We start from the raw sequence: 20,929 nt of genomic DNA on the forward strand, positions 1-20,929 counted from the left end.
TTTTTACGGTTGCAATATAAATTAATAAAAGCAAAAAAAAAAAAAAAAAAAAAAGTAAAACGTGCATTTGGTTGCTAGTGTTGTATGATGTTTGTAAACTTTTTTTTTTTTTTTTTTTTTATGCCAGCTGAAGACAAAGGGGATTCATCCTAAAAAGGGTTGAGTTGCTACGTGGCCTAAGTGTGAATTTTTTTTTTTTTTTTTTTTTAATGCTGGTAAGCTGTATTCTGATATACTTATATGATCTTACAAGATGCGCATGTAAATTTTCAATAAAAGGTGTTGTCCAAATTGACACTTCATGAATTCTTGCTACTTTTAATTGATAGAGTCGCCCTAGGGTTTAGATTGCAACAGTTTTTAAAACTACAGGACATTATTGCAGTTGAAATTTTAAGGTCTAGATCTAAACTAAGATTAAACCTTAGGATTTATTATGTGATTACTTAATAATAAAGCCTGTAAAAAACTTGAAAAAGAACTAATGAGAACCTTGCGAACAATCTATCATAAGTAACGAAACTGGACACACACACACACAAATAAAAAATAAAATTAAAAAAAAATAACTCAAGACCAACAGACTAACCATCATCCACATCCATAGATTACCAAAAATTTCAATAAACAACGTAAATACAGCTGCATTCCCCAAACTAGTGGGAAAAACAACCTTTACTAGCCACCCAAACCAACATCTATATTGATAAACTGTTCAAATATACCAACAGTGCTCTGTTTAGTCTATGAAGCTGGCTCATCCTTGTTACCTGCCTCCGGTTTTGCTTGGTCATCTACAGCTTTCTTATCCTCCTCCTTGTAGGTTTGCTTATCCTCCTCCTTGGCCACATCAGGCTTCTCTTCCTGCTCTTTACCCTCAGTTTTACCATCCCCAACATTCAATTTCTCCAAGAGTCCAGCAGTATCTGATGCATCTTTATTATCCTCCTTCTTTCCCTGTGATTCAGCAACCTCTTGAAATGTTTCCATAAAGCTCCTGCAGTCTGAATAAAGACAACCATGTTAAACATGTAAACTTATGAATTCTAAACATATTACAAAGAATAAAAATTTTCCAATTTCAATTCTCACAAGAGCTGTAACTGTCTCCCACTTGAAAATCACAATCAGATAGTGCGTAGGTCAGAATTTTCCTCCTAACTAGGTCAGCATCCACATGTACTTTTAAATTTTAATACACAACACATTTAATGGTCATATAAACCGGCCACATAATGGGTTAGAGATTTCCCAAACCCAGTTTGCTGGAAAATCTGTCAATAGCGCATATCAACAGTATACAAATTTTGTTTCGTGTAAAATAAAAAATAATATAAGAATTCCTTCCAAGGAAAATCATTCAGATCAGTATTCTACCAAACTGAAAGTATAAGCCCTCATAAAGAAAGTAAGAAATAGTGATCCTATTACATCAAGGCCTCTACTAAACTTTAAAATATAAGCCATAAGTACGCCAATATCTAGAAAAACAGAGAAGCAGCTATTTGCAAGAAATCCTCCTTCATTTAAGGATGTAGCTAGGGTGCTTCTTTGCATGCCAGAGCAACAATTTGCTATACCCTACTCCCCACATCTCCAATTTCAATTAAAAGAAAAAAAAAAAGAAATTCTCACTGAATCATAGATCAGTAGACAGTAGTTTATCACATGCAGTTGTTGTCTAATGACCAAAAGATATAAGCTCTAAAGATTAATATAGTTTCCAGCATTACATAGAGCCACATAGAACTATTTTGTAACAATTTCTGGAAAATGTAACAGTTTATTAAAACCAAAATAATCAAAAATAATTTTCAATGACACAAGAAAGAATCTTTGACACTCTATTTGCTCATCCCACATACAACCATAGCAAGTGACAATAAAACAAAGCCACACCCCACCAGTAAAAGAGCTGCCACGAATTTCTCTACCTACATGTAATCAAAACAACACATATGGTACAAAAACCTCAAAAATACTATCAAAATTAGTCTTCTCTCAAAGCCTTCACCAAAGTTACAAAGCATTCAATTGTCTTGCAGATTAACATAACACTAATAAGCTTCTACGACAACAAATTGGATCTTAGACTCTTCATGACAATCTCCAAAGAATTTTCAACAATTCAAACCTACTTATCATCCATACCTTAACCAAACTCCCCTAATTTGCTCTAAAAAAAGAACCTTCATATCTAAGATTCTCTAATCTCTAAACTTAGAGCTTAAATTATAATTATAAGAGCATATCACACATCTCACAGAAACACACAAAGGAAACAGCTAAGGACTACTCAAAGACATAATTTTTTTATATGTATATATTCAGGCACGCAAAGAAGCTAATAATTCAAAAAAGAACACTCACTCTCAAGAGAAGCGAATCTAATGCAGAAGAGCTCATCCTTCAATTCCCCATCAGCAAAATCCGTAGCATGCCACACACATGATTTTTCGTTTCCAGCATGCTCTTGCACTGTCATTGTCGGAATAACTGCAACACATGCCAAATACATAAAAAACACTCCTTTTTCCAAACCCAAATATAATTTCAATAATAAATTAAAAATTAAAAAAAGCATAACTCATCAATGTGAATTCCATGCTTCCTCAAAGCCAAAATTCTATGATTCAATCTGCTTAGGTTTACTAAATTTCAAGCAAAGAAAAAAAAAAAAAAGAAGATAATAACAAGCTTCCACTAGACTAAAAAATCGTGATAGGTTCAAACTAAGGGACTATTTTTTGTGTATTAGTTAATTCGGTTCTTTTACAATTTAGGCAACCAAACAGATTATAATAGCACAGATGTTAAAAACAAAAAAACAAAAACTAATCAAAAAATTAGACAACGAAGGGAATAATTTTCGTGTAATTACTGTTCTTCTGCAATTTCTAAGCAACCAAACAGAGCAAAACGGCAAATATATAAAAATCAAAACAAAAACAAAACTTTGATTTAAAAAAAAAAAAAAAAAAAAAAAAAACTGACCTAGATGATTAGCGCAGATCTTGAGAGTCTTAGATTGGCGCATTACGAGCCTGACTTTTCCAGATTCCTTGTGCTTCAGAAGCTTCACGGTCCCTGCGCCTCTCTCTTTCCACTGTTTCCCATCTTTATCGAAACGGTACAGTTTTGCTTTTCTGAAACCAAAACGAAAAAAAAAAAAAACGAAGGTAAAAAAAACGAAGGTAAAAAAAACAAAAAGCCAAAATTAAAGACGAATTAGAAACCCTAGAAGATGAGTCCGTACAGATCGAGAATTGGTTCCTCTTCTTCCTCGCCGGTAGAGATAGCAACCTCTTCGAGCCTCACAATCGGAGCTACTTGTGCGCCTGTGTCTTCGTCTTCGGCCGCTGTGGTTTCTTCTTCTTCATCTTTTCTGTGACTTTGCTCTGGTTTGCTGCTCGACATTGCTCCCAACTTCTGATTTTTCAGAGAGAGAGTGAGAGAGAGTATTTTTATAGAGCGAGCTGAACTTAGGTATGGTATAGCGTAGAGGAAGGTCGGTTTATATAGAATTAGGAAAGCGTCTTTTACTTTTTATTTTTAACCTTTGCGGACTTTGGAGTAAATTCGACCTATTAGATTTTAAGTAATTTTTCTTTCTTTTTCTGAGAAAAATCTTTTTTTTTTTTCAATTGAAATTATGAATTTTTAATTCTTTAATTTGCTCTATCATTGATCCTTTATTTATAACTGTGGGGACATAAGGCCCAGTGACATATATCCACCTTTCGTACTGGGCCTGAAGCCCAACCTAAGGCCCAAAATCGTATATGAAGAAGACAGTGGTAAATCATTGCGACCCAGAAAATTATGCCGAGGACAACGCTGTCCTCGGCTAGCAAAGGCCGAGATAGAAGAAAATTGATTTACCGACAAAGACAATCTTCCAAAGCATCTCAAGAAAAAGATAAGTATAGAAAGTAAGCACTCTGGTGCATGGCGGTAGAGCAATTCTAGGAAAAGCTGCAACCTCCACATTAAATGCTCCACAACTAACACTTTGGCCGCATTAATGTGGAAATGATACCTGAGCAGTGACTTTTCAGACTCACAGCTATCACCTAAGAATTTTGGGAGAAGATTGATGTGAAAGGGCCAACAACATTAGATCCGACCTGCACGTGTACGGTGAAGATGAAGAAAAAAAGTAGTATATAAAGAAGAAGGAGCTCTGAAGAAGGGGATCGAAAAAAGGAACCAAAAGATACACTGTAGCGATCTAACCAACTTTGTAGCCATTACCACTATCACTGAAGAAATATATAAGTAAAAGCTCCTCGGACCAGCGCCGAGGACTGAATTGCTTGTTCAAGTCCTCATTTGTTTTACTTGTTCATTCTCCAAATCATCCCCAACTGTTGTTACACTCATTAAAGCCCAATTCTTCTATCCACTCTCTACAAATTTATTGTATTGAGCTTGTTGGGTTTGAATTCACTTATCCCTTAGGAATAGTGCTCAAACTCGGTCCTTACAATTGGCGTCGTCTGTGGGAAGAACTTGTGTGTTAGTGAATGCAACGGTTAAACATGGTAGGATCAGGTCCACAACAGGAGAACCCACGCCAAATAGATCCCCAACGGACAGAACCCGCAGGGTCCCAGTGACAAAGTAATCTTCTTGACCCTGAGCAAAATCGGGGTAATGAAAGGAATTGAGAAGGGAGTGTACATACCACCCAAACGACCAAAAGCCACACCCATGTGGACAGTCACGTGTCCCAGAGACAAAACAACAACCAAGCCATGCAGCAAGAGATAGATGACTTGAAAAAGAAACTGTGTTATGCATAGCGGAGGCAATCTCCTTCCAGTTCTGATATATCCTCTAATGATGAAGAGGACGGCAATTACTGGCAGAGATCAAGAACTCCTTCAAGCGAGACCTTCTTTTACGAAGACAAGCACCATCATAGACGAAAACGAAAAGGCCCATCTAGTAGGGGTCTGGGTAATGATGCTATGAGTAAGGCTCTAAATTAGATCTCCAAGTCACCCTTCACGCACAGTATAGAAGGGGCTAGGCTCCCTTGGCGGTTCCATCAGCCTATGTTCACCGTTTATAATGGTCGAACGGACCCTGTAGAGCATGTGAGCTGGTTTAATCAAAGAATGGCCGTCCACTCCAAGAACGAAGCTTTGATGTGCAAGGTCTTCCCGTCTAGCCTAGGACCTGTAGCGATGAGGTGGTTTAATGGCTTGAAGACGAACTCCATAGATTCCTATAAACAGCTCACCCAAGCATTTGGCTCTCACTTCATTACGAACAGCAGGGCTCCTCGGCTTCTGAGCTCGTTATTGTCATTGTCCATGCGTGAGGGAGAAACTCTGAAAGCATACTTGAACAGATATTGGGAAATGTACAATGAAATGGATGGCAACTTTGATGACGTCGCCATCAGCACTTTCAAAAGCGGTCTCCCAACCAAGCACGACTTGAGGAAATCCTTGACTGGCAAGCCTGTCACCAGTGTACGTCAACTTATGGACCGGATTAACAAATACAAAAGGGTGGAAGAGAACCAACTGTAAGGAAAAGGAAATGAGAAGGTTATCACACAAAGAAGGAGTGATTTTAGGTCGAACCTGTACAATAATAATCGTTTGAGGAGAGATTTCGTAGGGTAATCTAAACCAACCAATACACAGACGGTTAACGCTGTATTTAGAGAACTAGTACAGCAAGTTTTGGAAAAAATCAAGAATGAGCCATTCTTCAAGTGGCCGAATAAGATGGCTGGAGACTCCATGAAGTGCAATAGGAGTCTGTATTGTGAATAACACCAAGACCACGGACATACTACAGAAGATTGCAGGAACCTTTGGAACCACCTGAATCAGCTGGTCCAAGATGGGAAACTAAGACACCTCTTGCATCCTTCCAGTGGTCATCAAAGCTAGGTAAGCCAGGAGCCCCAGAGAGACACTTCCTTGAGACCACCCATAGGAATGATAAACGTAATCTTTGCCACTCCAGGGAGGACAGGCTTATGTCCTGCTAGGGTGATGTCTGTAGGTCGACTAACCGTCGATAACTCTGCCCTAGAACCCAAAAGGTCCAAAGTGTATCCACATCTAATCTTGGGTTTTTCCAAGGAAGACAAAGTGGGAACCATCCAACCCCACGACGACGTGTTGGTAGTCACTCTTTGGATTGGAGGTTACGACATAAAAAGGGTAATGGTAGATGGTGGTAGTAGGGCCGAGATCATGAACCCCGATCTCTATAAGGGGCTAAAGCTGAAACCAAAAGACTTGACGCCCTACAGCTCCCCCTTGTTGACTTTTGACGGAAAGATGGTTATGCCAAAGGGCCAAATTAGACTACTTGTGCAAATCGGCCCAGAGATAGTGGAGGCTAACTTCATTGTAGTGGATACCTACTCCCCTTACACTACCATTGTAGCAAGACCTTGGCTTCATACCCTAGGAGCCGTTGCCTCCACCTTGCATCAAAAGGTGAAGTTCCCTTCCGAGGGCCGGGTCTTGGAGATTCGAGGTTGCCAGGCTATGGCCAAAGAATACTTGGTGGCTGCCATCTTGCATCCTCCCGAAGTGGAGTCCTCGGCCCATGTCGAAGAAAGCTCATAGCAATCAAAGACCCTAGCGTCGCCTATCTATGCACCAGCCGAGGAAGCAAAATGTGAGGATCTAGAAAAGGTAACCATTGGCAATGATCCGGAGAGGTTCTTCCAGGTAGGATCTCAACTACCCCCTCAGGAAAAGGAGGGATTGATAGGGTTCCTCTAAGAAAACACCGATGTGTTCGCATGGGACGCCTATGATGCCCCAGGAATTGATCCAAACTTCATTTGCCACCACTTAAATGTAAATCCATTAGCCACTCCCAAAAAACAACCTCCTCGGTGCCCATCCAAGGAGCATGCTGACGCTGTCAAGGATGAAGTGAGAAAGCTCAAACACGCAAGGGCTATCAAGGAGGCGTTCTACTCTGAGTGGTTGGCTAACACTGTGGTTGTAAAAAAGAAGAGTAGGAAGTGGCGAATTTGTGTGGACTTCACAGACTTAAACAAGGTGTGTCCGAAAGACCCGTTCCCCATGCCTCGAATAGACCAGTTAATGGATGCAACTGCAAGCCATCCTCAGATGAGCTTCTTAGATGCCTTCCAAGGCTACCATCAGATACCACTAGCCCTGTATGATTAAGAAAAAACAGCATTTGTGACTCCCATTGGAAATTACCACTACAAAATGATGCCTTTTGGTTTGAAGAATGCGGGATCTACCTACCAAAGGATGATAACTAGAATGTTTGAGCCACAACTGGGCAAAAGTATTTGAAGTCTACATAGACGACATGGTGGTAAAGAGTAAAGTAGTGTCTGAGCACATGGGAGACCTCGGAGTCATTTTGACATCTTAAGGAAACACAAACTGCGTCTCAATGCCTCTAAGTGCTCATTTGGTGTCGGGTCTGGCAAATTTTTGGACTATATGGTAACTCATAGGGGAATTGAGGTAAACCTAGATCAGATCAAAGAAATTCACAATCTGCAACCTCCTCGAAATCCCAAAGAAGTCCAAAGACTCACTGGAATGATCGCAGCCTTGAATCGGTTTATTTCTAGATTTGCAATAAGTGCCGGCCGTTTTACCTCTTAATGAATAAATGGAAAGGATTTGAATGGTCCGAGGATTGCGCTTTAGCCTTCCAACAACTTAAGGAATACCTATCCCTGCCACCCATCATGTCTAGCCCTGAGGCCGACTAGGTTTTGTTCGCCTACATTGTGATGGCCCCTCATGCTGTAAGCTTGGTGTTGATATGAACTGATGGTGGCGTACAACGACCAGTCTATCATGTGAGTAAATCATTACATGAGGCCGAGATGCGCTATTTACCATTGGAGAAGGTAATCTTAGCAGTAGTGCATGCCACACGAAAACTCCCTCATTACTTCCAAGCGCACACAGTTGTTGTTCTAACTCAACTTCCGCTTAAGTCTATACTCCGAAGTGCCGATTACACGGGTAGAATTGCCATGTGGAGCACAATTTTAGGAGCTTTCGATATCAAATACATGCCCCGGACCTCGATCAAAGGCCAAGTCCTTGCTGATTTAATAGCCAAATTTGCCAAACCCCCGATAGAAATAAGAGCGGAGGAATGAAACATGGATGAAAAATCGGTTGGCACAATCTCCGTGCAAGGACCCCCACGCTGGAAAGTGTACGTTAACGGCGCAGCTAACCAAAGGGGATCCGGGGTGGGGTTAGTTCTAATATCCCCTGAGAAATCATTGAAACTAGGGTTCTCAGCCACAAACAATGAAGCCGAATATGAGACTTTACTGAAAGGAATGGCCATGGTGCAGAAAATGGGAGGAAAGGTAGTAGAAGCATTCTTAAACTCGAGACCGGTTGTGGGCCAAGTGAAGGGCGAGCTAGAGGCCAGAGATGTGAGAATGCAAAAGTACCTAAGTCAAGTTAGGCGCTTGCAATCGAATTTTGAGTTCTTCGACTTGTCACATGTCTCTAGAAGCAGAAACACGCACGCAGATTCATTAGCCACTCTTGCCACCTCCTCGGCTCAGGGTTTACCACATGTCATCCTTGTTAAGGAATTGTGCAGAACAGATAGAGTCAAGCAGGACATGGTTCAGATCCATCAAGTCAGAGCGGGTCTGAGCTAGATGGATCCTATAGTGAGCTTTCTTAAAGATGACACATTAGCTGAAGAGAAATCAGAAGCTGAGAAGGTACGAAGAAAAGCTCCTCGGTTCTGGCTGTCCGAGGATCACAAATTGTACAAGCGCTCCTATTCTAGGCCGTATTTGCTATGTGTACATCCTGAGGTGTCAGAATTACTGCTCGAAGAGTTGCATGAAGGAATCTGTGGAAGTCACACAGGAGGAAGATCTCTGTCCCACAGAGCCATCACTCAAGGATATTGGTGGCCTGGTATGCAGAAGGAAGCCCAGGAATACATCAAGAAGTGTGATCAATGCCAGAGATTCGCTCCGAACATCCATCAACCAGGAGGGGTCCTCAATCCTCTCTCCAATCCGTGGCAGTTTGCTCAGTGGGGTTTGGATATCGTAGGCCCTTTCCCCAAAACAGCAGGAAATAAGAGATACCTATTAGTCGACACAGACTATTTCACCAAATGGGTCGAAGCCGAGCCCCTGGCTAACATCAGGGATGTAGATGCTAAGAAGTTTATCTGGAAGAACATCGTTACTCGGTTTGGGGTCCCTCACACCCTCATCTCGGACAACGGCCTCTAGTTTGATAGCAAGGCCTTTAGGAAATACTATTGTGACCTAGGGATTAAAAACCGGTATTCCACTCCAGCCTACCCCCAAGGAAATGGACAGGCCAAGGCTATTAATAAGGTCATAGTCAATGGGTTGAAAAAGAGATTGGATGATACGAAGGGAAGATGAGTGGAAAAACTGCCACACGCCCTATGGACCTATCGGACTACACCACGTCGGTCAACAGGAGAGATTCCCTTCTCCATGACTTATGGGGCCAAGGCTATCATCCCCCTAGAAACAAGCCTCCCAACATTGAGAATGAGTAGCTTCACTCCACGCAACAACATAAACTGCTAGGAAAAAGTTTAGACTTAATTGGAGAGAGAAGAGAGAAGGCGATGATCCAACTAGCCTATTATCACCAGAAACTCAAGTAAGGGTATGATGTCAATGTGAAGCTACGGTCATTAGTACCAAGGGACTTGGTGCTAAGAAAGGTTTTGGGTAATGCCAAGAACCCGACCTAGGGAAAGCTGGGGCCTAACTAGGAAAGACCATATCGCATCAGTTCAGTAGTAAGAATAGGTGCATACTATTTAGAAAACTTAGAAGAGAAAACTGTACCCCGCCCATGGAATGTAAATAACCTAAGAATGTATTATTATTAATGAAAGCAGTTTTGTTTACACTCTGATTTACTACTAATAACTTCGGGCAAATATTTAAGTATTAGACAAAACCAAGGTCTTGCATGACTCCTCGGACCACAAACCTTGGGGAAACTAATAACTTCTGGTAACTATATAAGTATTAGATAGAACCAAGGTCTTGCATGGCTCCTCGAACCACAAACCTCAGGGAAACTAATAACTTCTGGCAACTATTTAAGTATTAGACAGAACTAAGGTCTTGCATGGCTCCTTAGACCACAAACCTCAGGGAAACTAATAACTTTTGGCAACTATTTAAGTATTAGACAGAACCAAGGTCTTGCATGGCTCCTCGGACCACAAACCTTAGGGAAACTAATAACTTCTGCCAACTATTTAAGTATCAGACAAAACCAAGGTCTTGCATGGCTCCTCGGACCACAAACCTTAGGGAAAATAATAACTTCTGGCAACTATTTAAGTATTAGACAGAAACAAGATCGTGCATGGCTCCTCGGACTACAAACCTTGGGGAAACTAGTAATTTGTGGCGACCATCCAAGTGTTAAAACTGAACCAAGGCATTGTAGGGATCCTCGAACCACAAGCCCTGGGGAAATTAACTACTTTAGATATTTACTTAAGTGATAAACATGACCCTAAATGGAGCCTGGCTCCTCGGATCACCTGTCTTGCCTATATTCAAGAAAGATGTAAACAGATGTCCGCCCACGAGCATCACTTAAAGCATTTCAAGGTACACAGGGCCTATCTTTCCTTTATAGTCAATATTATTGTGTTTTCCTGAGGTCAATGAGTTTCTAAAAAATATCCGTTTGCATATCCTGCCATAATGTATGTGCCTAGAGGTTAGAATTTTTTCTTTTCTTTTCATAAAGTACTGTGAGTTTAGCATCTCTAGTCCATTGTGGTAACCAATTCAGAAGTTATGGGATCCACATTATAAACCTAAATTCTCTTATGGTCCACCCAACAGAAGTGAAAGATATATTACACTACTATGATTACTCAAATATTAATAAGAGCATGAATCTAACGAACAAAGAGCCTTATCATTAAAAGAAGTACACACACTTCATTACAAAAAGGGACAGTTTCATTACAAAAGTTCAGGTACGCTTATAAAAATGACAACAGCGGCACAGATAAACAGACACAGTCTATTTCTTTAGCTTTATTGTCAACTTATCCTTAGAAGGCTGTTGAAAGGCTGTGTCCGAGGCTTCAGTACCATGGCTCGGAGGAGTGACTTTGAGAGGCTCAGCAAGGGAGGCCGAGACTAACTCCGTTTTCTTAGGAGCCTCCTTCTCGAAAGAGGGAGCTTGCAAGTCAGCAAGAGGCTTCATCACATCCTGGGGTATTTCCTGGTGAATGATTTTCTCCTTTTCTGGCACCCCGGGATGCTCAGTCTCCTCGACAGATGTGCCAAGAGGAATTGGATCATTGGTGGCACTATCCTGGCCTGACTTTGCCGCTTCGGGGACAGTATTAGCTTCAGAACTAGCGGGGGCAGACTCTCGGAGAGCAGGGGGGTAATACACATTCTCTGCCCTCCTAAGTTCAGACAAATCCTCAACCCCAGCCTGATTGAGGGCTTCAACCCAAACTTGGAAGCAATAGAGCCTGCATACCCCTGCACTTGGGCTCTGAGATTGGTCTCGGTCTCTGCCACCCCAATCTCGTAAGCTTCCTACTCGGCCTTCTCCTTGGTCTCTTTTGTTGACTTCCTAGCTTTCTCTGCCTCCCCACGAGCTAACACTGCCTTGTCCCTGGCTTTCTCCATGGAGTCCTTGGCTTTCTCTACAACTGCCAACATTTTCTTCAAGGACTCAATCTGCCCTTTAGCAGTAGCCAATTAGTCCTCGGCCTTGCGAAGTTGCTGCCTCTGGTCTTCGGCTTGCCTCTAAGCGCTCTCTAAAGCCAAATTTGCACTCCTCCTTGCCCTTTCCTCATCCTTCAATTTATTCCTCTGGTCCTGCGTAGACTGGTTTGCAATGTTAAAGGCTTCTACAGCCATAACACGCTTGTTCTTCTTGTCCTCTAGCTACTTGCTGCAGCTAGTGGCTATCTCCTCTGCCCTGAATGTGGCCTGAACAGCCTAAAAAAGAGAACAAATGCAAGATAAATAAGGAACAAAGGCTAAAAGAAAAAAGAATGAAAGGCTAACTAATTTAACTAAGTTGGAAACCTTACCATGCCCAAGTACCTCTTGAGGCTAAGGAAGACCTCCTGCCCCTCCTGAAGGACCTCAGCTTGGCCATGTCCAAGGGCAGCAGTAGAGCACCTTCCAAAGCATCAGCCACATGGCTACCGACACCTCCCTGGAAGTCCCTAATGGAAGCATTATCCATCAGAGGGGCCCTATTAAGCATTGGGGCTGGGAGCCAGGCTTGGGGCTCAGGCAAGGGATCGACCCTCTTCTCGGGCCCCATATGCCCGACCTTTTGTTGCTTGACAGCCTGCTGGGAATCCTCTTCTGATGATGGGCGTGACCTCTCAACCTTCACCACCTCTTTGCCCTTCGACTCCTTTTTGCGTTTAGGGTCGGAAGGGTCGAGTCTCAGCGGTATGTTTGACTTTGGGAGGTGGAGGAGGAAGTTTAGACAGAGCAGGAGGGAGTTTGCTCTGAGAAGGGGGAGGGGTTTTGCTCTGAACTGCTTTCCCTTGCATTCCCTTCCCCGGCTGGGACTCAATCAATTCTAGCAGACTTGAACTTTGCCTCCTCTGAATGCCCATATTGTCTTAAAAAAGGTTTTCCATTGAGGGGAAGTCTTCTTCAGTATAGCTTGGATCACCGAGGTCACAGAAAGGGTCCTCAGACGATTGAGCTCGGTTGAACACCTCAAATTCGTCCTCGGACAAGCCTACCTCAACGATTTCTTCTGCTTCCTCTATTTTTTCTTCCCCTTCCTCCACCACTAGACAAGAAGAGGATAAGCCAACCAAGGGAATGCCCTCCGGAACTAAAGCACCCTTAGGGAGCAGAAACTCTTCAACGGCAACGCTGATCCTATGGAGGCGCGGATCTCAAGCCTTGATAACACACTTGGTGCTTGGAAAGCACGGGAAATAGGCGTATACCCTAGTATCAGGTGAGCCGCCCTGAGCTGATTGTCGTCCTCGTTCACAAACACCTCAGCCTTGAGAATGTTGTCCAAGCTCTCCTTGTTAACCAAGCTGAAATTTGGTTCGATGGCGCCTCTGTCTGCAGAATCATGAAAAGCAAAGGGTTAGAGTCCAAACCACACAAATCATGATAAAATAGTGAACAAGTCCTACTCCTATCTCTAGAGCCCCACCTGGTTGCCCCTCTTCCGTCGGACAAGGAATTCCATCATGCCACTCCCCGGACACGATCAAAAAATCCTTGTTTAGCCTCTTGTTAGACTCAGGAAGGCACTGTATGAGCCTGATCTCAGGCTGTCTTGTTTTCAAGTAATACCCCTTCCTTTTCAGATGATGAAGGTTGTAGACCCAATTCACATCGTGATGGATCAACCGTAGCCCCATTTTCTCATTTAAGGCGTCTACACACCCTAGTATTCAGAAGACATTTGGGGCGCACTAAGTAGGGGTTAGCCTAACAAACCTAAGGTAGTCCCTCATCACCGGCCCCATAAGGATTCTCACAACACCTTCTATAAAGGCAATCATGGGAATCACCACCTCACCCGCTTGCCTTAGAAAATGCCATTCACCCTCCTTACAATATTTCAGGCCCACGTTGGGTGGAATCCTGTAGCCAGCCCTAAATTTTTCCATTCCCTCCTCCGAATCTACCAAACTCTTAAATTTACCCATCCCAAAAAAAAAAAGTTTAGAGAAACTAAAGAAAGTTGGGGAAAGAGGCAAAGGAAGAAAGACACAGGAAAAGGAAAGTAAAAGAAAATTTGAAAAGTTTGGAAATAACTTACAAGGATGAGGAAAGTGTCCTCGGACAGGCTTTTGAAGAGACACGAGTGAGTGAGAAGGATTGATAGATTCAACATATGTGCGCAGGAGCTCTTGAATGCAAAAGTAATTTGGGCAAAATGATTTAAATGGGTATTTATACCCAAATCAAAGTAATAGCGGGATTTTTCTCGCTCATGATTTGGAAAAAATCTCCACCGTTGGATCGTCATCGTGCCGTAGAACGTAGGGGACAACCAGCCGCAGGAATTTAATAAGGGCGCATTCCGAATGCCAAAACATCAAGGACATGCCTTGGGCAGCTAAAAATGCACTGACGCCAGCAGAGGACAAGACATAACAAGCCCAAGATACGCTCGAGGACATCAAAATCCTCTTTTCTGCCCGAGGGGCCAAACAGCAGAATTTTGAAGGGCTATTGTGGGGACATAAGGCTCAGTGACATACATCCACCTTTTGTACTGGGCCTGAAGCCCAGCCCGAGGCCCAGAATCGTATATGAAGAAGACAGTGGTAAATCATTGCGACACAGAAAACTGTGCCAAGGACAACGCTGTCCTCGGCTAGCAAAGGCTGTGGTAGAAGAAAATTGATTTACCGACAGAAATAATCTTTCAAAGCATCCCAAGGAAAAGATAAGTACAGAAAGTAAGCACTCTGGTGCACGGCGGTAGAGCAATTCCAGGAAAAGCTGCAACCTCCACATTAAATGCTCCACAACTAACACTCTAGCCGCATTAATGTGAAAATGATACCTGAGCAGTGACTTTTCAGACTTACAGCTACCACCTAAGAGTTTTGGGAGAAGATTGATGTGAAAGGGCCAACAACATCAGATCCGACCTGCACATGTATGGTGAAGATGAAGAAAAAAAGTAGTATATAAAGAAGAAGGAGCTCTGAAGAAAGGGATCCAAAAAAGGAACCAGAAGATACACTGTAGTGATCTGAACCAACTTTGTAGCCATTACCACTATCACTGAAGAAATATATAAGTAAAAGCTCCTCGGACCAGCGCCGAGGACTGAATTATTTATTCAAGTCCTCATTTGTTTTACTTGTTCATTCTTCAAATCATCCCTAACTCTTGTTACACTCATTAAAGCCCAATTCTTCTATCCATTCTCTACAAATTTATTGTATTGGACTTGTTGGGCTTGAATTCACTTATCCCTTAGAAATAGTGCTCAAACCCGGTCCCTATAATAACCAAAGGTAATAAAAATTTGAGAAATTCTCTTTACATCACAAAATCTCACAATATTTTTATTTTGGGTAAATTGCATATTACACTCCTAAAATTTAGGGGTTTTTGAATTTTACACCCTAAAATTTTAAAATTTAAATTTCATCATCTGAAGTTTGGGGGTGTTTAGGTTTTACACCTTGAAGTTTCAGAATTTAGATTTTAACTCCTAAATTTTGAAACTTGAGGTATAAAATCCAAACAATCTCAAATTTTAAGGGTGTAATTTGCAATTTACCACTTTTATCTTTAATTGTGGTGAGTCTTAAAATTTTTTTTTTTTCTTATGAGAGACTGACATCTTAGCTATTGTGAAAATATTGTGACAATTTATATATAATTTACAAGATTTGTGAATGAAACTTTTATAATATAATTTTAAAATGACACTTATTCTATTTAATTAATTTGAAATAATCTTATTTCAATTTTAATTTAGTTACTAATCATTAGAATAGATTTTTGATTGAGTAAAAAATTGTAGTTGTGAAGTACGGAGAAAGAATAAATCAAATAACTAGTCAACAAATTCAAAGTTTGCTAAAGAAAAAGGTTTTGATATGAATAATGCTGAATTTTTAATCCTTTGTTAGTTTGTTCAACTCGGCTAACATAGCCGCTCTCCAAAAAAAAAAAAAAAAAAAACGGCTACATTTGGATTTGCCTCTAGGTAGCAAAAGCTAAAGAGCAAATGACTCACTTGCCAGAACTAGTTGCTAGGTAATCCAAGGGAGTTCACCACTAACAGGCAAAGCATTTTATGCTCATGCCCAAGAGCTAGGATAGCAAACTTATCACCAATTCAATGTAATTAAACCTAACCAGTATAGGATAGCTAAGTGGAATAAGTGGAGAAAGAAGCCAATGAGCACTAGCTCAAATGGCATCTCCTCCTAGTAAGAACAAGGTGGAGGGCAAGGTAATGAGTTCAAGACCCACTAGTGCATGTGTATTTACCAATAAGAAAAAATTCAAAACAAGAACAAAATATGTGTGTATAAAGACTAGAACACAATCAAATACAGAAATATACCTTTATTCCACTCGAATTTGATGTTTCAAAGACAATGTCTGTATCACTTGATATCATCCCTCTTTCAATAGTACTATATTTTTCTTGCCCCTCTACGGCAGCTTGATTGACTCTGAAAATATAGTTATTTCCATGAAACTCAAATGACACTCTTTGCCCTGCTGTCATTACCTGCGTACAACAAGAACAGTAATCCACAGCTTGAAGTGATATCATCCAAAAAGATTTAGGAAGAAAATAAGGCAGGCAAAACCTATAAATACACTGGGAACATTAATACACGTCTCATATGTTTCCTGTTAGGGAGAAAAAGGTGGGCAAGAAGCATACTAGGACATAGCTTTTCCTTCTTTTTCATCTCTCTCTCTCTCGGGGGGGGGCGGGGGGGTGGTGGCGGTGTGAGGGGTTTGAAATAGAACCATTCTTTTGTTTTGTGAGTAATAAAAAATCTTTTATTAAAAGAATTAAAACTAAAAAAAAAAAAAAAAAAAAAAAAAAGGCTCAAAAGCAGTCATAAGCTTAAAATGATCCATAAGCTCAATTAACATGTTTCAAGAGATCCCCAAAGCATAGTAGGCCATTAACATAAACTGCCCCAAAAATTACACTCAAGCTCAATAAAAAATTTCTCCACACCCTCAAAAATTCAGCAATTCTTCTCCCTCCAAAACACCCACATAAGATATAGGGGTTACATTCCACATGACACATTCCTACGTCTCCCATACATCCCATTACAGCAACAATATACATCAATCATTTTTTAGGGCATCACCCACCGCATCTCAAGAGCTGATCAAAGAAATGACCATAAGTTGTGGGCAACTTAACAGGGTAGCAAAAGGAAATCCACTGAATCATTGTTGGCAATACAGTGTAGCAAAAGATGATCCACCTATTCATTGTTTGCCTCACACATACAACAATTGACCGATGGTATATTCCTCTTTATAAGATTGTCTATAGTCAAAATTTTATACAATAATGCTGTCTCCACAAAGAATGATACTTTCTTAGGCACATAACTAGACCAAATGCATCTCCTTGTAAAAAGCTTCCAGCTAGCATTTCTAAAATGTTCATAGTACGATCAAACACCATTGCTATTCAGTATACATATCACACAATCAGTGCCTCCAGCAAAGGGCAATTTATCATAAAACAAATCCATTAGAGAATACACCCCCTCCATCTCCAAATCATGAAAATTATGAATAAATCTCATATTCCAATAGCAGGAGCCATTCTTCCGTCCTGCGGTCACCATAGAAGATATAGAAGCATCCTTCTTCTTTTTTGACGTATATAGAAGCATCTTTATTTTCAGCAATCAAATACAGATTCAAATACAATTGCTTAAGACCCCAGTTAATTACTAAAATTTCATCAATTTGAATAAGCAAGAACTTTGATTTTAACCTAATCATGTGATAACAACATATATTAAATATTTACAATTTTTGTGGGAACATGACTCACACGCAGTTAAATAGAAATAAATAGCAACTCAACAAGACTGCTATAACCTCCATTAATCCTTTCCTACCACTCAGCTTTATCAAGTGAAATGGCTCAAATTACTAACAAAATTATGTGAACTCTCACTTCATGAATCCATGATCTGCTCAGCCTTCCTTCCCCTTGTCTTATAGCTTTTTAAAAAAAAAAAAAAAAAAAAAAAAAAAAAAAAAAAACCCTCCTTACTAACACACTTGATGGTTTCGTTTATCACAACAACCATCCATGGGAACTCTTATTCTTCCACAAGAATTTCAACCCTCATCTTCTCACCAATTACTACATATCTAATTCTATCGGTTCCAATCTTACTTTCCATCCATCACAACTTCCTCATCTCAGCTAATTACAAAATGGCAATGTTGTTTCTCATGACTAACTACATTTCTATATCATTAAACACGACCCACCTTTTAGCCATCTGATCAAATTACCCTTTTCATTTTATTAGCATTCAGTGATCAAACAACAACGCTAAAGTGCAAATTCAGGTAGCAGATGAGAAACCCCCTAGTACCTAAAAAGTCCCATTTATTTCAAAATCCTCAATCAATTACAGCCAACGCGCGCAGCCAAGTAAAACTACCAAACACGAAATGGAATAGTAAGTCATAAACATATAAACTCTACCTGGTTCATAAATCTCTTTTTAAGCTGGTTAGCAAGCACAACCTACAAAAAAAAAAAAGAGAACACCAATTTTTCAAGCATAAAATAAAACCCTGCATGAAGTTAAAACTTAAGATTATTGACTGAAAGTCTATAATAACCTGTTCACTTTTAGTCCCCTTTTTCACAGACTCCAACTCAAGTGTAAGCAATGCCAGGTCGAAATTCTCAGGCGGAATAAATCTAAAACAAATTACAAACCACACACAACAATTAGAAACAATACTAAGAAAAAAAAGACGGCCATGGTGGCGGTGGTGGTGGTGGTATTGAATCGAATGAGCTCTGACCTGTTAACCGATATGGTATCACCAGATGAAACCCTGGCATGCCGACGCTGAATCGTATTTAGAGCTATGTGGCCATTTCGTACGCTCTCGTGAGCAGTATCATCATCAACTCTTAGTTAAGGCCACCAAAACAAGAATAATAATAAAAAAGCCATCAATCTTAACAAAAATTACACGCAAATCTTAGTTATGCATGAAATCAACAAATTTCAGAGCAAATTCTAAAAGAGACTTTTCGGATTTACATCTAAGCAAATAAGATATAGCAAATCTTAGCTTGCGCAAAAAAATTCTACTATAAAAGATCAGAATCAAGGTTGATCAGAATTGGAAATGCGCATGATGAAACAAAATTTTAGAGCGAAATAAGGAGCAGTAAGAAATGAGAGAAAAGGATATGTGGGAGAAAGAACAAAGGAATCGGCGATGGAGGCGAGGTAGAGCTTGGTGCCAGGGACGGCGAAGCCATGAAGATCGGCGTGCGAGCAGTAAGCGAGGTTCGTGAGGGCGAGGTCCGCCGCCGGAGTGTTCGTCACGATCATGTTTGTAGACGACGGTGAAACCCGGTTTATATTCTGGTCGGGTCCGTGAAGTTGGGGTTCGAATTGAATAAAATGGGTTCGGTTTACTTATCTGCAAAGGAAAATGGAGACACTTTTAAATGTTTCTTCACGGGAGATAATAAAGAAACTTTTGGTTGAGCATTTTAAGCACACATTTTCGGTTTTTAAACAATATTACAAGCATTTTTTTACTCACACATTTTTCAAAAAATTACAAACAACATTACTCAAACTCCTTTACCAAATGGGTCCTAAATGTTTCTTTGCTAAACTATTACCATTTCTAATCTCTTCTTCTTTTCTTTTTTTACTTTCTTTTTTCTTTTTTTTAGTTTTTATCCATAAATTTGGCTACATGGAAAGAGGCCTAATTCAAATGTCCTGAGATTTGGATGAAGGAGGAAATGAGGGATTAAGGCCCAAATTAAGCCCATTGTCTTAAATAGATGAACACCGATCCAACTTGTCTAAAAGAGTACTAATTTGGTAAGGATTGAGTATAAAATATTAAAATCCATGATTTGCACCCTCAAATAAGAACATGCCACATCAGCATATTACACATTATTACACATGCATGAATAAGTAGTGTCACACATAATCACAACTCACCCAAACCAAAAATCTTCTCACTTTCTCTCAGATTGATCAACCACAAGCTCCGCCTCTCGCCAGATTCTGCCTTTGTCCATGGAGATGGCTCCCAAACTCTCAAGGGCTAATATAGCCTCTCTCCAAAAAAAAAAAAAAAAAAAAAAAAAAAAAAAGGCTACATAGGTCCGTCTAAATGATTGAGAAAACAATGGTCATTTCTCATGGGGCTATATGGGCCAGACTAAGGAGAAAATATTGGGACCTCCCGGAGGACCACTGATGTGGTCCTCCTGGGTCCTGCCATCCAATAAGGTTATGCCACCTAGCCATTTTATAAAACTCAGCTCCATATCACCTTACCCATTAACTTAACTATAGTTAGCAAATAAACCCAAGGTTTAAAACTCAGCAACTCCACTTACCACGGCCGGATTTAACCCAAAATCAACTCTATTTCCTCTTTCTGCCTCTTTAACTCAAACACTTAAACCCTCTCTGCCTCTTTCTTCTTCTCTCCCTTTAACTCTATTTCCCCAATATCTCTCTAGAGAAGATATTGGGCAAATCTAGCCAAAAACATCACCGGCGGATTCAACAACAACAACGATCCAGATGGGTGGCTCGTCGGATTCGTGTAGCAGAACCGGGAAATCTCCTCAAAAACCATCACCAGCGGCAACAACAACAGCGATCCAGATGGGTGGCCCGTCGGATTCGTGTAGCGGAACTAGGAAATCTCCTCAGAAACCATCACCGGCGGCAACAACAACAGCGATCCATTATCTGCTGCTACTTCTTCTGCCTCTTCTTCTAACCACACGTGTCCCGACATCTCAGCTGGTAGCCACCAGAGCTTCACAAATTCCTTGCAACGATGTGTTTCAGTGACAACTCCTCTTCTTCGTCCTACTTTTCCATTTCGGAAAGGCTGCAGATGTCGACAATGTCTTGAAGGACCACTGATGAGATGAAGGCATACAAGAGTTCTTTTCAATTTGTAATGTGGGGAAGATTGTGATTATGAGTCTTTTAGTTGATGGGTTCCATGTTTTTGTATTTGACCATTGTTGTTGATGCTGCAAAGATTGATGTCCCAAAGTTTTGAATAAAGATTGTATTAGTGGTATTTGGTTGTAGGCTTGCTGCTGACTTGTAGGAATTGGTTCTGATGTGAATTGTTTATGTGGTTTTGGTATAGTTG

The 20,929-nt window shown here is 40.6% G+C and overlaps 1 protein-coding gene across 1 annotated transcript; it reads right to left on the reverse strand.

The window, feature by feature from the left end:
* Nucleotides 1–570: 570 nt before the first annotated feature.
* On the reverse strand, nt 571–19,189 carry LOC115953784 (ran-binding protein 1 homolog b-like). Its single transcript, XM_031071580.1, has 9 exons — nt 18,971–19,189; nt 18,572–18,667; nt 18,383–18,464; nt 18,243–18,284; nt 16,095–16,265; nt 3,257–3,429; nt 2,995–3,146; nt 2,371–2,496; nt 571–1,004 (listed from the first exon to the last, which is right to left on the reverse strand). Exons 1-9 carry the CDS (start codon nt 19,111–19,113, stop codon nt 745–747), a joined length of 1,245 nt encoding a protein of 414 aa, XP_030927440.1. The 5' UTR covers nt 19,114–19,189; the 3' UTR covers nt 571–744.
* Between the last annotated feature and the right edge of the window lie 1,740 nt (nt 19,190–20,929).

This window comes from Quercus lobata, chromosome 7 (assembly GCF_001633185.2).
Source record: "Quercus lobata isolate SW786 chromosome 7, ValleyOak3.0 Primary Assembly, whole genome shotgun sequence".
NCBI lineage: Eukaryota > Viridiplantae > Streptophyta > Magnoliopsida > Fagales > Fagaceae > Quercus > Quercus lobata.